Consider the following 19,348-nt stretch of genomic DNA (forward strand, 5'->3'; position numbering starts at 1 on the left):
GGCTTAGAACTTGTAATCAAGATAGAAATGATTGCTCATTACATTTCTAGTAATTGTAATCGTGATATTTGTATAAGTGTAAATGATATTATATCTAAATAACTTTTTACATGATTGGCAGTGACATTTAGTTATTTTCGTACATTATTTTAACTCGAACGCGACTAATGAACTGTAGTAGTGTATAGCTCAGGTACGCGTAGCAATTTTACAAGTACAAACAGTAATAAATAATTTAAATAAAATAGAATTTGAAAAAAATGGGAAAACACTTTAGTACCACAACCGGTACCAAAGGGGCTGCCAGCTTGCGTCAACGTGGTGGCCCCTCTGGTACCTGTTGATCTTTCCAACCATACCAAAGGAGGCCTTTGGCACCGGGTAAAATATCCGGTGTCCAAGATCGAGTCTTTCAGTCTCGGTTTCCTAGTACCGGTTGAAAAATTAGGACCAAGACCGGTTTTCAACCGGTACGAGGGTTGTTTTCTAGTAGTGGACTAAAGCTCCATCTTAGTGGAAGAAGCAGCAAGATCCATGACGATATAATTATTCGATGCTACGGACTAGCACTACTACATATTGATGAAAATATTTCACCACCGTCTTTATAAAACCAGCGGTGAAAATATTTTCTATAGTAGTGTAGGGGTGACCTTTCTGGCAACAATACCATAGGATAAAATTAAATCAATGCGCCAATTTTATTTGATTTTTCATGCTCATCTCTTTACTTACACATTTAAACTTCCCTAGTTAAATTCTTGCATCCTGCTTGTCAACATACTTTCAGGAGTAGCTTCTACGTTAGCTCGATATATCGGTCCAGGTATAAGTTGCAAAACTCGAGAGCACATCAAGGTAGGTTATGCGTGGTAGTTTTTTCCTTTATACAAATCTTTGTCGGAGCCGAGAAGGTTTTTAAGCATCCAAATTTAATTTATCTCCCTCCCCCTTTTAGGATATATAGGTGTACTAATTTCTTAAAATAAACTTTATATTCTTTGCATAAATTGCATATCAGCTATCTGGTTTGAAAAACCAATACAAAATGGGGTTGCAGACCGACTAAACAGTGCAAACAAAGGACAGCTGATTCGGCCTTGATAGCATTGCTTGCTTGTCACCAGCTGATTCCACTAATCATTATTGCTCGACGCGGGAAAGCAAGTCCATGCATGGTCCTAACCTTATCAAAAAGAAAAAAAAAAGAAATTGTTGGACAAGAAACACGTACGGGCAGAGCCACTCTGCTTTATGTATCTTAGGCGGGTCATGTGAACCACGCCGAGCGAGGGAGCAGACTAATCTTGACGAAAAGAATTAGATGCTAATAATGAGATGAGATTAATAACAAAAGCGACCACTGACGAGAGGGCACAGTAGCCGGCACAGCGCTAGCTAGCTTTCCTCTGCAGCTAGCTGATGGCAACAAAGCGATCGAAAGGCTCTTCGATCGATCTCTTTTGAGGATTCATATCGATCATTGCAGTGGAAGGAAGGAGGAGGAATCAGATTTTTTGCAGATAGATTCCGTGCACACTCGCTTTATTAGTCGACCTGAAGTCTATGCTCGATCGGCTTGATCAGGGTTGTAACTCTGTTTCTTTTTCGACGCTATTGTTCTCACTCGTAAATAAATTTAACAGAAGAGCTAAACGTCAGGATCCAAATGGTCTTTGAATCGTGTGAAATGAAATCCCTAGAGCCAGTCCACCTCTTCCAACACATCGCTCGCTTTTGACAGAATTTACTTCCCAGCCCAGCCAATAATTTAGCCCAAGAAGCATCCCACATATTTTCAGGAAACCAGGCAGGCTCGATATATATGGCCAATAATTCAGCGGAAGAAGAAGGAACGGCTCATCTTCCAGCCCACCAAAAGCTCACTGTTCATCTTCATCCTCTACTCTGTCAGCTTCATTCCCATCGCCCCCGCCCCGCCCCATCGTGCCGCCTCCATCGCAGCCGCCGACGCCGCAGCTGCCCCGCCGCAACCTCCCTTCCCCTTCCTCCACTGGTGGTCGGCGGCTCCTACCACCTTACCACCCCACCCAGTGCCTGCTGCCGCCTGGGTTCCATCCGCCCCGCCGCCGCCACGACTGTGTTGCTCGTCGCCCCCGCCGCCGATCCAGCCCATCCGGTTGTCTCCCGTTGTCCCAGCCCCGGCCGCCGTCTCGCCCACCACGACCGCGGGGCCAACCGTCCACCCCAAGCTCCTTCTAAGGACGCAGACACCTGAGAGGCTCCACTCCCCGGAACCCGAACCCTAAGGCCCCCACGGCGGCGGCTCCGCCGCTCCGGCGTACGTGACGATGAGCCTGAGAGTAGAGAGAAGACGCATGGAGGAGGAAGGAAGAAGAGGATCCGATGGCTCACAATGCTTGCACGAATCTCAAACTCTGAAAGATAAGTAGGCTTCCTACCGGAGTTTGAAGATGAGTAGGCTTCCTACCTTCCGGAAGATATATAGGATCTACCGAAGAACCATCCCACGCTAATGCTACGTGTTTCACTCGAGCAGAGCTGACTCTGTAGCGGCGGACTGTCGGTCTGTTTGTTTTCTCAGGTTTGGTTAGTTGTTTAGGCCGGGTGTCTGTCCGAATTGCAGCCAAAACGAATTTTGTTGCACTGCAGCTTGGAAAATTTTTGTTCGAATTCACATGCCGGCCTGATGCCTCAACTCTGACCGAGAAGGCATAATACGTGCTAAACTAATCTACTTGTTCTTCCTAGCATTGACCGTATTCGGTCGGTCGGTTTTATGCCTCAACTCTGACGAACGTTAATCGGAATTCCATGCATATAGAGATTCTGCCTAGCTCTTAATCTTCCAAATTCCCGGATTGGGCTTCAAAGTTTGCAGATCAGGAAGAGCAGTCTCGGCCTGCGCCCCTGCCGGTGTTCTCCGACCTGACCGGCCCACCAATCTGCCTTCGCTCGTTCGTGGCTGCTGACAGGTACGGGCTCGACAGGCTTAAGGTGATTTGCGAGCAGATGCTCTTGGTCTCGATCGGGGCATCGACATCAAGACGGCAACATCGACAATGGCTCTAGCGGAGCTGCAGCACAACTGCCCAGGGCTCGAAACCAAGTGCATCGAGTTCATAGCCGGAAGGTCAGCTCAAAAACTTGACGCCGTCGTCTTTGGCAACACAAGGTACAGACATCTGGAGGCGTGCATGGCCAAACGGGCCGCCCGGTCCGGCATGGCATGGCACTAGCACGGCGCCACACGGGCACGGTCAGGCCGTGCCGGCACAGCGTGCTAACCCCGCAGCCCAGGCACGACACTAGGTGCATCGAGTCGTGCCGTGTGTCGTGCCAGCATGATATGGACACTGCCGGCCCGGCTTGCTCGTGCCGCCTTGAGATTGACACCCCACGGCAGTAGCATCACGCGAAGCAAGGAGGCCGGTGGTGGGGTGGTGTGGTGCGCCACGTGGCGAGGTCATGTGCGGGAAGGCTGGTAGTGGCAGCGCATGTGGAAAGGCCAGGGATTGTGGCGGCAACAGCAGCGCGGGAGGCTAGCGGCAGCCGCAGGAACAACACTAGATGTGGCGAGATCGGGAATGGAGAGGGAAGAAGGGGAGGGGGCCCGCCAGACTGGCGCTGGAAGGTAGGTGAGAGCCGGTAGCAGCTAGGAAGAGGGAAAATGAATTAGGGTTTGGACGAATCGTCAGGAAGACATATACGAGGGATAGGCCTAACAGGCCGAGAGATTAAACGGGCTATGCTTGTGCCGCTCAATGGGCTGAGATGTCGATCCAAGCACGACACAACGCACTGGGCCTTGCTGGCCCAGGCATGATCTGGATCAGGCTATGCTTGGGTCGTGCATTAGTAGGCCGTACATCGGGCCATCTTTTAGACCTAACCCATTTGGCAAACTATACTTGATCCTGAATCCTGACTGAGCTTCTTAAGACTGTTGTCAGTGGAAGAAAGAGTAGATCGATAGATATTAGTTAGATAATAAGGAGTGTACCACTAAGTAATATATAGTTCATTAAGTCCATCTTTTAAGTTACCAAAACGACTAGCTTACGTCTGTCTGCTATATATTAGTAATATGTGCAACTACTAGTTTCTTGCATGCATTTCGCCCCCTTTAATTTGAGTTTTAACATGGATGAACATGGTCCGAAAATGGACATCTCAATCTTGACTACCATGTACTAGAATACTATAGCATCCAAAATGCTAGCATCCATATTAGCATCCAACAAAACACCAATATGCACTCTCGAGAGATTCATTTAGGGAGTTACGCACAGCACAAAATATATCTATCTGTCTATCCCTACTATGTTCTTTTTTGCAAAACATAGTGCAGACGCAGATATTCATATCGACGCACGTACATTCACCCATATAAATACATGCATGAACGATACCCCTCTGAGCACCATCGAGAGACTAAGCTGGCAGATATCAAGATTGACAAAGTTACCGTAGACGCTTCATTATCGACGGGCACATGTCGGACGTCGCGTAATAAATCCTGTAAAATACGAGCACCCGTGCTGAGTCGAGAAGTCAAACTGGGCTGGTTATGTTCACTATACGACAGCTCCAAGATAGCGACTTCATTATGATCGGTATAAGTCATTTTAGCGATCAACCATCGGTCAGCAAAGAGTTTTACCGACCCTTGTAAAAGTGGCATCAGTATAAGTTTATACCGACCGACACCTTTTTACTGACCGACAGACAGACAGTTTGATGCCCCAGCGAGTTTTACCAACATACGCATATATATTTTACCGACCAACTATTTGAGGATATACACCATTTTCACCGACTGATTGTTCAAGATCATTTTAATGGAATGAAAAGCTAATTTACCATGAGTGACCATAATAACCATACAAACATCCATCACAACGTTAGAGTGGTGATACATTAACAAAACAAAGATATCATCATGACATTGATTCATTCATATAGATAGCACACATCAAGTTCAAAATATCACATTAAATGGTATCACACAAGATACTATATGTGATATTACACATATCCTAGCTTAAAATAGCTCATAGGCATCCATCAGTAGTTCAGCACTATGAGCGGCTAGTGGCTTAGCTTTCTACTTTCTACCTAGCACCCATCCAAGATGTTCCTGAAAATCAAAACTGTAATGCAATCAGTAACATCTTACATACCTCCATTTTCAATACATAGAAACAAAGATAGAAGATGCATGGTCGGAATCACAAATGAGTATTGCACGTCAACAACTTCAAAGGGATCAAGTCAACGGGTATAGCCTTCTAATAGGAAGGTAAGTAATAGCAAGACATACAATTTGCATGACTGCAACCACTACAGGAAAACGGCAAACTTCCGACGGCCAAACTAAACTTTCGACGGCCCCGTCGGAATTTAACTAACTTCCGACGACCATCGAGACAGCCGTCGGAAGTTTATAATTTCCGACGACTTAGTTCCGTCCAACGGACTTCCGACGGCTTAGCGCTAAACCGTCGGAAGTTAAATAACTTCCGACGGTTTAGCGGTAACTTCCGACGGCTAAGCTTTCGACGGCCCCGTCGGAATTTAACTAACTTCCGACGACCATCGAGACAGCCGTCGGAAGTTTATAATTTCCGACGACTTAGTTCCGTCCAACAGACTTCCGACGGCTTAGCGCTAAACCGTCGGAAGTTAAATAACTTCCGACGGTTTAGCGGTAACTTCCGACGGCTAAGCCGTCGGAAGTTACGGTTTTTCCTGTAGTGAACATTAGTTGAAGAATCTGTCAGTAAGCTTCAAGTTCATCGCTCTGTGATATATGTTTTGGTATTATACTAAAAAGATTAGTTCAATACGAAAATAACTGCGTAGCACAACTTTTGCAGACATAAGGTGACAGATTTAGAAATGCTCAAACTGAAAGATATGTTAATTCCTAATTAGTAGATGTGTTTGTGTGCAGATACCGACTGATGGTCGCTCGGTGAAACTTGAATTACCGACCGAGGGATTGTTACACAACTTTATCGACCGATTGTTCGTCACTAATCTTCTATTTTTGCTGACCCACGTCTGTCGGGATTTTGGGGCTGTGGTATAGTGGTTACACCGTAAGAAACTTCACCAGTTGAGCTACCTTAGTTTGCTGCAAAGTTCTTTTTTTCATGCTATGTTCCATCTTGTGATCTCAAAACATCATATTTTTTTATACCCTTTCTTATCTGCGTGAAAAATTTTAGACTTCTTTAACAGCGTATGGGCATAGACCTTATGCATATAGACCTAGTATATCCGGGAAGAAAATGGAATTAACATCGAGACAAATATTCCAAAATACAATATTTAAGCGAAATCAAGCCTGTCTGAGCATCGAAACATGACATTATCTAAGGACAAGAGAGTGCATGACAAGTACAAATGCTCATGCAAGCCGAGACAGAAAAATTCAGACACCGGCGGCAAGATGATGCAAGATCGGCGGCCATGGCAGCTCGCACGGGAACGCCACGTCCCAGCCGTCCTCGTCGGGCACGACCTCCGCCTCGGCGGTGTCGATGTCCAAGCGATACGCCCACCGTTCCCCCCGCCGCCACACCGCGACCAGCGCCGTGTCCGTCACGTTGATCATCCACTGCGCCGGCTCGCCGGAGAAGCACGACGGGCGGTACCCCGGCGGCCCGCGCGCCACTGCCGCCAGCTCTATCGTCTTCTCAAGCGCCACTCGCCACTGCCCCGGGGCAGAGAGAAGACCTTCAGAACGACGCCGGCCGCTGCGGCAAGGAGTCCAAGGACGCGCGCCTCGCCGTCCCCGCCGGCGGTGACCTTCAGCGCCGCCGCGCGCTCGTCCAGGCCTTCCGCGCGTGGCAGCTCGGAGCACGAGACCTCGCCCGTGGTCCGGTCCAGAGCCTCCACCGCGCCCCCGCCGGCGTGCCAGAACAGGGACGCCCTGGTGCGGCCCATGAAGTCCCTCATCCTCTCCCAGCCCATGCTGTGCCCGCGCCACGCGCCGCCGCCGCGCTCACGCGACGAGGTGAACGTGGAGCCGCGGCAGCGGCCGCGGCGGTCGTAGACCACGCACGTCACCCGGAAGCTCGACAGGCCGACGCCGCCGACGCCGCCGCCGTCGAGGAGGAAGGGCCCGGAGTGGAGGTGGTAGCGGCCGGACCGCACCATGTGAGGGATCACCCTGTAGCGCCGCTCGAGGGGGTCGCAGATGACCATGTGCATCCGCCAGGTTGGGCTGCAGTCCTCGCGCTCCTCGAAGGCCCAGAGGAGGAGGCCGCCGCGGCTGTCCTGGATCCTCCAGAACCACGGGTCCACGACCCCTTCGCCGCCAGGCGCGCGCCAGAGGAAGTCGAGGGAGAAGCGGGCGGCGGGAGGGGGCGAGGTCGTCCTGGCGGCGGCGACGAAGGCCGTGCGCGCGCGCTCGGGGGAACAGCTCGGGAAGCGACGGCGGCCGTTGTGGTAGGAGCCGGCAACGAGGTGGCGTCCGCTGTCGCGCGAGGCGAAGCGGCGGAGAAACCGGGCGCCGGCGACAACGCCGCGCCACCGCCTGCACGCCGCCGCCGCGCGGATGAGGTGAGCGGGGGAGGGGAAGCGCAGGAGGATGAGCTCGAGGACGTCGTCGGGGATGCCGTGCAGTGGATGTCACCCATGGCGGTCTGCCTTCCCAACTCCGATCCCAAACGCGTAGCTAGATGCTACGATATGATCCCTGTCATGGCCGCCGCGCCGTTATAATACCAGGATGTCGATACGTTGATTTCCGAGTAGAAAGTTGGAACGGGTGTTTTGGTTAGCCGATCGACGTGCTCGACTCGGATTCCACGAAGCATACCACCCAAACGGATGCGGATACGGAACCATGAACCTTGTTTTGAAATCCGAAGAAACCTGAACGGATCGAGATAGTTAGGGGCCATTTTGGTGCGGGTCGAGCTGGTGTCGAACTGTCGATCGGTGGTATGGTGTACATTACGGCATCTGCAGCGGTTCCCAATAAATATCTAACAGTAACATATTATTGAAATATTCTAATTATATTCTAATACCACTGTATACTAATTATATTCTAATACCACTTTATAGATTATTGAAAAAGATATTTTTACAATTTCCCAATAACTTATCACAATACAACGGAGAGATAAAATCCTCCTCGTATTTGAGGGGAGTTGGGGTGAAATATTGGGATAACCCAATAATTATCGCGAATTTTGGGAACTGCTAGAGTATATCTTCATCCCAAAATTGTCAGATTATTAAGGAAAGGAACACTGTTGGAGATATCCAACCAATAGTGGAGTTGTGGAGGGTTTTAGTTGAGTGGTGCGATGATTGTTGCGCGGCACACTTTGATGTCACAATGCAACCTATCAATGCTGTTTGTTGAGTTAAAAGAAGAAGAGTAATTTGATAGCGTTATGCATGTTGATGTTGTAATCCAACCAATTGATGTTCATTTATCGTGCTGCATTGCTTGAGCCAATCTCATTCTTAATATATATAATCGGTTCCTCACACTTTCGCCAGATTAAAAGAACTTGTCATACTTTCTAAATTATCCTTGATATATATAGGATCCAATTTGCTGGGAGAACAAAAAATCTTGTGTAGATCTTTAGCTATAACCAAATAAGTGCTTAAGTTGGTTAAGTTAGAGGATCCAGCAGTCCTCCTTTCCCCAATAAATTATCAATATTAAAAAAATATATGCTCCAATAGTTCTCCAGTACCCCTTTCCTCAATAGCTATTGGTTTGTCCCAATATTTTACCCCAACTCACCTTAAATAGAGGAGAATTTTGGCTCTTCTAATACGTTAGTTGTATTGAAATGATATATCGGAAACTGTAAAAATATCTCCCCCGACAACTTATAAAAGTGGTATTGGGATATCCTAATAACCTCTTATTAGAAGATGTTTATCGAAGGACTGCTGAACATACTTTTAGACCGCAAATAAAACTAAAATGGCCCGTAATTTGGTTACGGAATATTTGTTCAATTTCTTCCATTCCCTCTCAGTCCATTGCATTCTACATTAAATTAATCTAGAAATATCAAAACCACTGATAGTTTAGGACGGAGCGAGTACTGCTTATGTCTCCAGAGCTGGTTCTGTTCGGTGGATATTAAACATGATTGGAGTGGGTTAGATGAATAGTAGATTTAGTCCTCGTATTCTCTTTACGAGGTGATTAACCGATGAACGAACGAAATGAAACAGGAAAATAGATGCTGAATTAATATTGGACAAGCCGACTCAGCAGGACTGTGCGAAATCCACGTCAGACACAAGCAGCAGCGCTGCTGGCCTGCTGGGTGCTGGCCGTCCCGTCTAGCTCACAGCGGAGTAGAAAGCCGGGCCCAGCAGTCAGCCTCTCATGCTTACCGAGAGCGAGCAACCAGAGAGAGAAGGGCCCACCTTCCCCTCTCCTCAGTGAGTCTGCGCGCGATCTCTTCCGTCTTCGCCGCATCCGATCTCGATTCCCCCGACACGGCGAGTCCCCCGGTCAGCGCCGCCGCCTCCTCCCCTCTCCGGTCGTCATCGCCGTCATGGTTAGCAACAACCCCCGCCCCTCTCCCCACCTCCTCCTCCTCCCCCCTCCCACTTCCACCCCCTCGGAGCGGCGACCTGCGGAGCCGACCGAATCTGGCTCCCGGGCCGGCGCGGCCCGGCCGCGGTTTGGCGGGGCGATCGGAGCCGCGCACGCTCTTCACCGGATGGGCAAGGGCTGTGGGGGGTTTAGCTATCGAGCCTCGAGCCTAGTGGCTCGTTGTTGGCGCGGCCGCCGCGCGGAATTGCAGGCGGGTCTCGCGGCGCGGGCTGCTGGAACCGGGTGCTTGGTGCTCCGATTTCAGCAGCCGCCGCTGGCTTATAGGTGAATCCGGCCGAAGAGTAAGGGACGCCGACGGCAATAGGTTGAAGCTCCTTTTTGTTTGCTAAATTTAATCATGATAGTTGAAATTGGTGCTACGTGTGATCCTGGTACAGCTTTGGCACAAGGGGTCCTGTTCTATTTTCGCCTTAGCTGACTCAGTAGTAGCAGTTGTCAGTCTGTTTGTTCTCTTAGGTTGGGTTGTTTAGGCTGGGTGTCTGCATTGCAGCCGAAACGAATTCCATTGCAGCTTGGGAAAATTTGGTTCGCATTCACATGTCTTACACTTGTTTGTTTTCTGATGAACAACGCGCTGCATGTAGAGATTTTAGCTCTTAAGGTTCTTCCGATGTGGAAGTATTGGATATGATTTTCCATGATCTACCATAATGATAATGGAACTCTATGGGAATGTGAATTCAGAATTACATCATTGGAGCATTCAAGCCACCATGTGACATCTCGATTACATTCTCTGATGCGAGGACCAGGAAGCAGGTACAGTGCTTATATCCTCATGTTCCTGCCAGTTGGGTTTCCCACCAGAGTTCTGCTTATAGCTTACAAACTGTGGTTTCTGCTGTTGTCATTTCACAGGTTTCAGTTAAGAAGGACAATGGGAAAACAACAATGGTCCCTGTTTTCCAGAGCCTAGAGACAATATCTGGAGAAGTATGATTTCCTTGTTTCCTTGTTCTTACCTACCTTGCTTGGGTCGAGCCTAGTATTCAGCTCAGGTAAAATGGCTTTCAGGTATCGATAGCACCAGTCCCAGGTAAAAGGATTGAACACATGGGTGTTAAGATCGAGTTGCTGGGCCAAATAGGTATGCTATCTTACCCTCAGCTGCTTCTTGTTCTATAAGTAGCACGTTAATTATGAGGCAACAGTTTTGCTTCTAGAGATGCCATAGTCACTGTTATTCAATTCCACACATCCTGCTTAGGTTATGTGACTTCGCAGGCTAGTTATCTTTGTTTAATGTCTTCATGAACAACCAGTTTCTTGTTATGGATTTATTCCATTTTGTTATGCTATTAAGATGTTTGATTGTTCGTTCTGATGATTCTTGACACAAACTGCATTGCATATCCATGTTACTATGTTGCTCTAAGATGGCTGTTGTTTCTGATTATTTCCTTTTTTTCTGCATCTACTGGTTGCTGTTATATTTATTTTTGCTGAAAATGCTGCTGTAGACAGTTTTGTTTACATGATCCATTACAGTCTTCAATTTTGCTGAACATATTTCGCATTACATGCCAACTTCATGCTCTGCATGAATATGGTTTCTGTCGTGAATAGAAGTACTGAATGTTTGTGCATTTATGGAGTAATTTTTCTACTGTCAAATTACGGAAACATCCTGTCTACTGTTTCTACTTTTGGTCCTCCAAGATCCTGATGTTTACAATGGGGGACCATTTCTTTTACAGAGCTGTATTTTGACCGAGGGAACTTCTATGACTTCACTTCATTAGGTGAGTTTCTGGTGCATGATATGCCAGTACGTCTTATAGTGGATTTGTGCAATGTCTGGACTTGTGATTTTTTTTTCTTTTATGTTAGAAATCTGAGAACATAGGCTAGTTAGTTATTATTAATATAATGATATGCAGCCCTCCTGTGTGTTTGAGAAAGAAAAAGTTAATAATTATTATCCCTGGTAAATCCTCTTGCTGTCGTCCTTAGTTTCTCAGCACGATAGTATTCAAGTTTCACCATACCATTATCTTGGTACGTTACTCAAATGGTTAAACCTGTGATTTGTTAACAAAAGGAATAAATCAAAGTGAAGCTTTATGAAAGCTTTATAGATCAAGGTTTACGAACACGACATGATAACCGAATGAAAACCACCGAGTCTGGTATTAACATTTACTAGGCATCACAATAACATCTTGGAATAATTCTCAGTCAGTAAACAGACCAAGCAAGACATAAGACATGAAACAGAAATGCATGATAAATACAAGCTTTTAAACTAAAACAAAAAGTACACAACTGTTCTTTTTTTGAGACAAAAATACGCAACTGTTCTAATTTCTATGCCTTTAAATACATTGAGATGTGTTGTACCATATTTGGCTATTTTTATACTCATCAACTCAGATTTCAGTTCCCCTTACTGTTTTCCTTATCTCTTCCTTTAGTTAGACTGTTGACGTAAAACTAAATCACCTGGCTAGACTAGAATCCTGGGCTAGTAACTAAGATGTGCCAAAAGGGTCTCCTGAACTTGTTGTTCCGCTAGTAGTGAGTTGGTCAAGTTATTAACTTATGCTTTCTCTGCATTGACATATTACTATTTATTATTATTACTACATGAGAAGCTATTATGACTTGAAATGCACTGTTTACCTGTGCAGTGCGTGAGTTGGATGTTCCTGGTGAAATCTATGAAAGAAAGACATACCCATTTGAGTTTTCGACTGTTGAAATGCCATATGAGTCTTACAATGGGACAAATGTCAGACTGAGGTAAGCAAATGCTATGATTTAGATCAGCACTCTTATTGAGTTTTTTTTTCATATTTAAATCTTTTACTGCCATTATAGTTCCAAATTTTGGTTTTGCAAAAACTTGTGGGAACTGGTTGGTATTGGTTCATCTTCGCACACAACTTGAAATGTTGAATTTAATTGTACTCGAATTGGCTTCGGTCAAATACTGTTGATCACTTAAATTCAGTTTTTAAATTTAGATTTGAATATTTCAATGCCAAGATTTATTTTCCCAGTACCCACTGGAAGTCCAGTTGCTAGCAGGCTTGCGAATCTGCAACCTTCCGTGTCACAATGTCTGATATCTGCTTTTTACTAACTTATGAATTGGAATACATGGAAGTTTCATATAAAATAAGATGTTTAAGACATTTTTAACTGCCTTTACAGGCATGGCATAGGATATCATTTCTTTAGTTCCATTGATTTGTTTCTGCCTCTCTGTATGATAAGGATGCATGATCAGCTCACTGTTATATCACATATATCTTCCTGTGAAAGATTTTAGGCTATAGCAAAGTACAAGTATAATCCCTCATTATTTGGCTAGTAAGTTTGAGAGTAAACTATCATATTTCCTAAAGTCATGCATTTCCATTTTGGCTCAAGCAAAATCAACGGTTAATCAAATGTTAACCAAAACATGTACACTTGACTACTTGAGTGCCTCTTACATCATTTCACTTGTTTGAAATGTCTTGCAAGTTCATGGTAAGCGTAAAATATTCATATGCTGGAGAAAATTATATAGTGAAGCACATGTAAAGGACAATGTACCCTTGATGCCCTTGCAGGTACATTTTAAAGGTGACTATTGGCAGAAACTATGTTGGGAATATTGTGGAATACCGGGATTTCTGTGTAAGTTGATAACCACCATTATATTTATACTGCCTACATGAAAGCTTTAGAACCATAGACTTTATTTATAGTATTTTGGAACAATTTCACCAGATTTTTTTATATGTTTATCACCGTGCAATATATTTGTTCCGTTCAATTTTGCCATCATTGACAGTAACTAACACATTCAAGACAATAGATTTATTAATTTTCATGTGTTCTAGCAGATTGTATAGTTTTTTTTTCAGAGTCATGATTCGTTTTCCTACTCTTCTGGCAGGTTAGAAACTACTCTCCTGTCCCTACAATCAATAATAGTATTAAGGTGAGTTCTTAATTTCTTACTAACGGAAGCTTATTTTTTAAAATTTTGATGCTTGTAAGATACTTTAGTAACTCAGGATATAACTTAACTGTGTTATATTATACTTGTACAGTCTCTCAAATTGACATTTTAGGTGTCTTTGTCTAGCAATATTGACCACATTTCCCTTCAGAGTTCATGTTAGCCTGCCTTATTACAGGAGGTTCTAGAAACCTGTGAAGCCTGGTCTTTTTTTTTTTTTTTTTTGCCTGAAAACTGAAAAATCTGGTCAGTTTGATTTTCATAAAATGGAATAGGTCATGGCTTAATGGACTTTTTTATCCCCATCTCTTAAGAATGGATACTTTTCTTTTACTTCGACATGATCCAGATATTGAATCTTGAAATATCAGTTTTGATAATTTGGAATCAAGGGAAGAGATAAATTAGCTGTTTTTCACTAGCCACTCCAGGTCCTTTCTTTTTTGCGGAAAAAACAGATCCTGAACTCTAAGTACTGATCCAATATAACTACCACCGGTCTGACATAATTCAAGCTTAGATATGAAGGTGAAGAGAAAAGGCTTGGATGTGCAAACAAAAGCCCTGGAGTATCCTGACCCTCCCTACCATTCTTAGATAGTAATATTCCAAATGAGCCTGTCCATTCCAAGGTTTGTGTCATAATTCAAATGAGCAATAATATTCTTGCGGAAAGATGCTTGTTGTGTTGATGGTTTTCATTTAATAAGCTGACTCCACCCAAAATATATATAATAAACAGCCCTAATGTGATGGAGTTTATTAGAGTTACTTCACACCTTTTTTAAGACATGTCCTGACGAGCAAGTTAATAATTTATTTCCCTATCATTCTATTCGGCTTATACTTAATTGCATGCCTTTTTCTATTTAATGTGGTTAAACTAAGAATGATCTTTCTAAAAACATAGCTGGTTGTACATTTCATTATGAAATTCATGTTACTGAGTTTTTCTTTTTCAGATGGAAGTTGGAATTGAGGATTGCTTACATATTGAGTTTGAGTACAGCAAAAGCAAGTAAGATCACAGGCATATGTCTAACTGTTTGTCTGTTCCGATAAGCTTCTCACTATGGAAACCTGCATATTATTCATATTTTGCATTTTCTTTTTGCAGGTACCATCTCAATGATGTGATTATTGGGAAGATATACTTCCTTCTTGTTAGAATAAAGATAAAAAATATGGAGCTGGAGATTCGGCGTAGGGAGTCAACAGGGTCAGGCTCTAACACATATGTTGAAACTGAGACTCTTGCTAAGTTTGAGCTGATGGATGGTGCTCCTGTCAGAGGTATGATTTGCTACTTCACAGTGTAGTGAGTGCTTGCTTCGTGCTGTAAAGCAAAGCATTCATGTCCATTCATTGATCTCATGGCTGCACTCTGTCACCTGTAGCTTCAACACCTCAAAAGTTTAAAGCAATAATGTGCCTAAACATTAAGGAATTAATTTGTTAGCAATTTCAAACCCATATGAAACACTGACAGAACCCAATTCATTTGAGTTAATTGCTTTTGCTCATGGGAGTTCTAAATTGCTGTGGCCACTGATAGAGAGGGAGAGGGAGAGGGAGTACCAGCAGTCCCTTGTATGGCTTTTGCCTTTTTGCTGTGAATCATAGAAGTTGGTCCAGTCTACATTTGGACTAGGACCAGCTGGAAGGATGCTCATCATGGCAAAAGGACCATGATGCATAAAGTAATGACCTTTTCTTCAGATGTTTACCATCATGATCTGTCATTTTCCAACGCCGCCTATGGTTCGAAGCCTGAATCTGGTCAGATGCGGTTGCAGTATACCTGCTTTGCCCATGTAGGAAAACCATTTGGTGAGCTGGGAGTGGAATGAATCATGTTCCATCCTTGAATTACACATGGATGCAACCAGGATCGAGCCAAGTCCCATCCTATCGAAGCTAGGCCATATCATTTTTCAAGGATGTTGATGTTGTTTTCCCGCATAGCTAATCAAATTGTGTTTGCAGGTGAGTCTATTCCAGTGAGGCTGTTCCTGACGCCTTATGAGCTGACCCCAACTTACCGCAACATAAACAACAAATTCAGCGTCAAATACTACCTGAATCTTGTCCTTGTGGATGAGGAAGATCGGAGGTACTTCAAGCAGCAAGAGATCACCATGTACCGTCTCCTAGAATCTGCCCCTTCTTCCTAGATCCCAGCCTGGAGCAGCAAGATGTTCACCTCTCAGGTTTTGTATAATGGAGTGTGAGGTTAGAGCGATGTCGTGTTTACCTGTATATAACTCCAGAAGAGCGCCGCAGTTTGACTGCTGCTAGGCCATGCACGCTGCACTGTCCTGTTGTTTATGTTCTTTTTTCCCACTCCTTACCTTGCTTGTGGGCTATGGCACAACCGTGGTCACCTGCCTCTATTTATTTACCATTCTCGTGAGGCGTCTACAAGAAGCATGTTTGATTTGTCGATATTTTTCTGCGGGGTGTTAGTTTAGTCTGACAGTAATGTAATATGTTTTCGCAAGTCAAACAATGTGGATTTTACTTGGGAGTGTCCTGTTAGATGGCAGATTGTTTGTGTTTCATGCACCATGTATCATGCAAGTTCTGCTTCTTTAATGCCATTCTCGAGCTGTTTATTAGCAATCTGTTCATGAAGAAGGTACCTATAGCTTCCAAGCTGCTTTGATTCCATAAACTTTCGATCCATTGTTGCGAAATCCAAACCATCAACAATCCAATGTCCCCTTCCACAGTTCCATGTAAGATCAAGATCGGCAATCCAGCAACAAGCAAAACCAAGCCATCAAGCCAACTCCAGACAGCATCACCAATCTACTGCATTATTCCCCTATCTATAAGCTTCAGCACCTTCCCCTTGTCTATACCACCTACTACTTTAGTCACACCTGAATTGAAAGCAACTCCTACTAAGCTCTCCAGACTCCACAGGACCTCAGGCCAGGAGCCAGAAATCCCTCTGCCTCCTGGTGGTGATGAGGTAGCCGCCGCCTCGCCGGCTCTTCCGCCGGACGGCGAGCGCCATGCACGCCGCGTGCTGCACGCAGTAGTCGGCGGCGCTTGCGCCTCCGCCTCCGCCGCCACCGCCCCCGGCCGCGCCCTTGACGCCGGCCATCCACATCGACAGCAGCCGCCACGTGACGGACCGCTTCTTCTGGCCGACGACGAGCAGCGACACGCCCTGCTTCCTCGCCGCCTCCACGATCGCGGGGCCCCGGTCCTTCCCCTCCGCCAGGGAAAGCTCCACGCGCACCTGGTAGAACCCAACAAAAAAAGAACAAAATAGCAAACTGAAACATGATGAATTTTCTCACAATGTAACAACAGTCTGAATCTTTTTAAAAGATTTGGCAAATTGTTTTTTTTCCCCTCTTGCAACAAGTTCGAGCATAGGTGAGGCTTGTCATTAGTGACTTGGGGGAGCTTGTCCTGAAACTTTGCACGGGCATGTGCCCAACAACAAGAGGCAATCATGGTCAAAGCTGGGAATGGAGGGCCATGATCCTGTCTGCCGGGGACATGCTTGTACCCTCTGATAATGCTCAGCCACATGCCCCCAGTCCCCCACCCCGCTGTCAGTTGCGATCTTTGCTTGCAATCGCAGCTCTGTGCTGCCGGGCATATTTTCCCTTTGATCTGACAGTAAATGGGCCCTCCTTTTCAATTTGCTACTGTTTTCGTGTAGAATGCCTTGTTTGGTGGACATGCTGTCCTGCAAGATTTAGGGCCCGTTCTAGACTTTAGTTCATATTATGTCGTACGTTTGGACACTAATTAGGAGTACTAAATACATAATAATTATAAAACTAATTGCACAGATGGAGGTTAATTCATGAGATGAATCTATTAAGCCTAATTAGTTCATAATTTAACAATATTTTGCTACAGTAAACATATACTAATGATGGATTAATTAGGCTTAATAGATTCGTCTCTTTTATTGTAGGGTTATATGCACAATGGAATCTTCTTTCCTTTGAAATGATGAACTATTGAATCCTTCTATTGCGCATTCATTGATTCTGTTGCTTGCACCAAAGAGCACATAGCAGGAGATGGTGTGTTCAGCAGATGCTTGCTGTACCAGCCCAAAGGAAGTCAATTATTTAGGAGGACCGGGTATAGTAAAGAGCTATGCATGGATGGCATCAGATCAAGGACTCTCTTTTATAGACCGTCACTGTGGCACTAAATGCACGGCAGTTCTGGCTTGGCAACATCATCAACGCCAATCTTAATCTTGATGCTGCGATTGGTTAGCAGTAGAGGGAGGAAATTGATGTTGCAATTAGTGTTCCTCCCTTACATCGTACTAGCTTGTTCTATAGATTGTGAAAATGTTTTCTTAATTATGTACACCATACTAGATACAAAGTTTACTTCAATAGACCCAGAAGACCAACCAATCTGAGATTAAGTTGAGCCCAAAAAAAGTACCACTTAGCAACCAAAATTAGCCAGAACCAGCACTAGAAAAGTCACCAGCAACTTCAGCTTTGTGTTTATATGTAATCGTACTTGCTAAGTGCTACTTGGACCTACAACCAGTATATCACCAACAAAAAGAGAAATTATAACGATATAAATAATGCAAAGCTGAATGCTTTATATGTGATTGCAGATACCTCTGGTCTCTTGGCCTGGCAGATGCTCCTCATCGCCTCCAGGTGCTGACACCCTCTTGGATCGCGTCCTAATTTGAGATGATCCACCAAACAAGGAAAAAAAACAATCTTACTCACAATTCAAGTTCGTGATCGCCGCGACGAGTTCGTCAGTTCTGCAAGCTTACGCACGGTTCTTGCTGTTGCCGCCTGCTCCCTTGACGACGTCGAGCAGGACGAGCGTGTCGCAGGGCCGGACGGCGTGCGAGAGCGCCCAGTGCAGCGCCGTCCTGGCCTCCTCGCTGCCGCCGTCCGCCGCCACCATCACTTTCCTTCCCACGACGACGGCGACAGCCTCACTGCCGCCCTTCTTCTTCGCCTCCTCGTCCTCCTCTCCCTTCAGCGAGTTGCTCTCGCCGCAACCGTCGCTAGAACCGGCCTCCTTGGCGCCGCATATCGACGGCGGCGCGGCGGTGGGCGCGGCGCCGCCGCTGCCGGACCTGATCCGGTGGAGGCAGAAGGAACGCAGCGGCCTGGCCATAGAGGATGTGTGCGTGGCACGGCCGGGCGAGCTAGTGAAGTGGCGGAGAGTGGAGTGAAGCGGCAGAGTTTTGTGTGATGAAGTGAGGCCGTGATGCCGTCAGAGCAATCAGCACTGGCTGGCATGTGGGTCCCACCGGCGGAGTACTAAGGGTAAAACCGTAAAAACGCACGCGGTGATACGTCGTTTGTGCTTGTCCCATGCACACGGGGGTGGTTTTGGTAGGTCGGCCGGCGGCCACCTAAACTGGCGCCTTTTTTCCCTTCTTCTGTGGATTTTTACCTTTCTGGTTAACTCTTAATAACTTTTAAATTAGACAGCTAGGTTTAGGATGGAACTAATACAGGACAACTATAAGGAGGCAACTAGGATGAGTGGTGGCTTCTGTCGAATGAATGTAGTTTTGGATCCTTCACTCAATCAAAGTTGAACTAACAGATGGATCCGTTGGTACAACATCTCCAGCAGACTACTCATCTCTCGTACTCGATATATTTTCTCTCTTCCTCACTAATAATATTTTTTATATTTTTGGTAGTTAGTGCTACAACAGATTACTCAATGGATAGGGTGGAGAGAGTAATTCTCTACATTTGAGCAAGAGGAAGGTGTGTTTTGCGATCACCGAAAATATAATATTTTGGTATTGGCAATGG

At 45.5% G+C, this 19,348-nt stretch overlaps 2 protein-coding genes across 2 annotated transcripts; one reads left to right on the plus strand and one right to left on the minus strand.

Annotated features, from left to right (window-relative positions):
- The first annotated feature begins 9,368 nt into the window (after positions 1-9,368).
- LOC112886410 (vacuolar protein sorting-associated protein 26A-like) lies at positions 9,369-16,111 on the plus strand. The gene is made up of 11 exons (XM_025952309.1): positions 9,369-9,536; positions 10,280-10,354; positions 10,454-10,528; positions 10,610-10,682; positions 11,293-11,337; positions 12,226-12,337; positions 13,156-13,222; positions 13,485-13,529; positions 14,513-14,568; positions 14,668-14,843; positions 15,537-16,111. Exons 1-11 carry the CDS (start codon positions 9,534-9,536, stop codon positions 15,722-15,724), a joined length of 915 nt encoding a protein of 304 aa, XP_025808094.1. The 5' UTR covers positions 9,369-9,533; the 3' UTR covers positions 15,725-16,111.
- A 124-nt stretch (positions 16,112-16,235) lies between these two features.
- On the minus strand, positions 16,236-18,701 carry LOC112886411. The gene is made up of 3 exons (XM_025952310.1): positions 18,344-18,701; positions 18,173-18,240; positions 16,236-16,800 (listed from the first exon to the last, which is right to left on the minus strand). The coding sequence occupies exons 1-3, from the start codon at positions 18,690-18,692 to the stop codon at positions 16,483-16,485; spliced, it is 735 nt and encodes a 244-aa protein (XP_025808095.1). The 5' UTR covers positions 18,693-18,701; the 3' UTR covers positions 16,236-16,482.
- Between the last annotated feature and the right edge of the window lie 647 nt (positions 18,702-19,348).

Source organism: Panicum hallii, chromosome 3 (genome assembly GCF_002211085.1).
Source record: "Panicum hallii strain FIL2 chromosome 3, PHallii_v3.1, whole genome shotgun sequence".
Classification (NCBI taxonomy): Eukaryota; Viridiplantae; Streptophyta; class Magnoliopsida; order Poales; family Poaceae; genus Panicum; species Panicum hallii.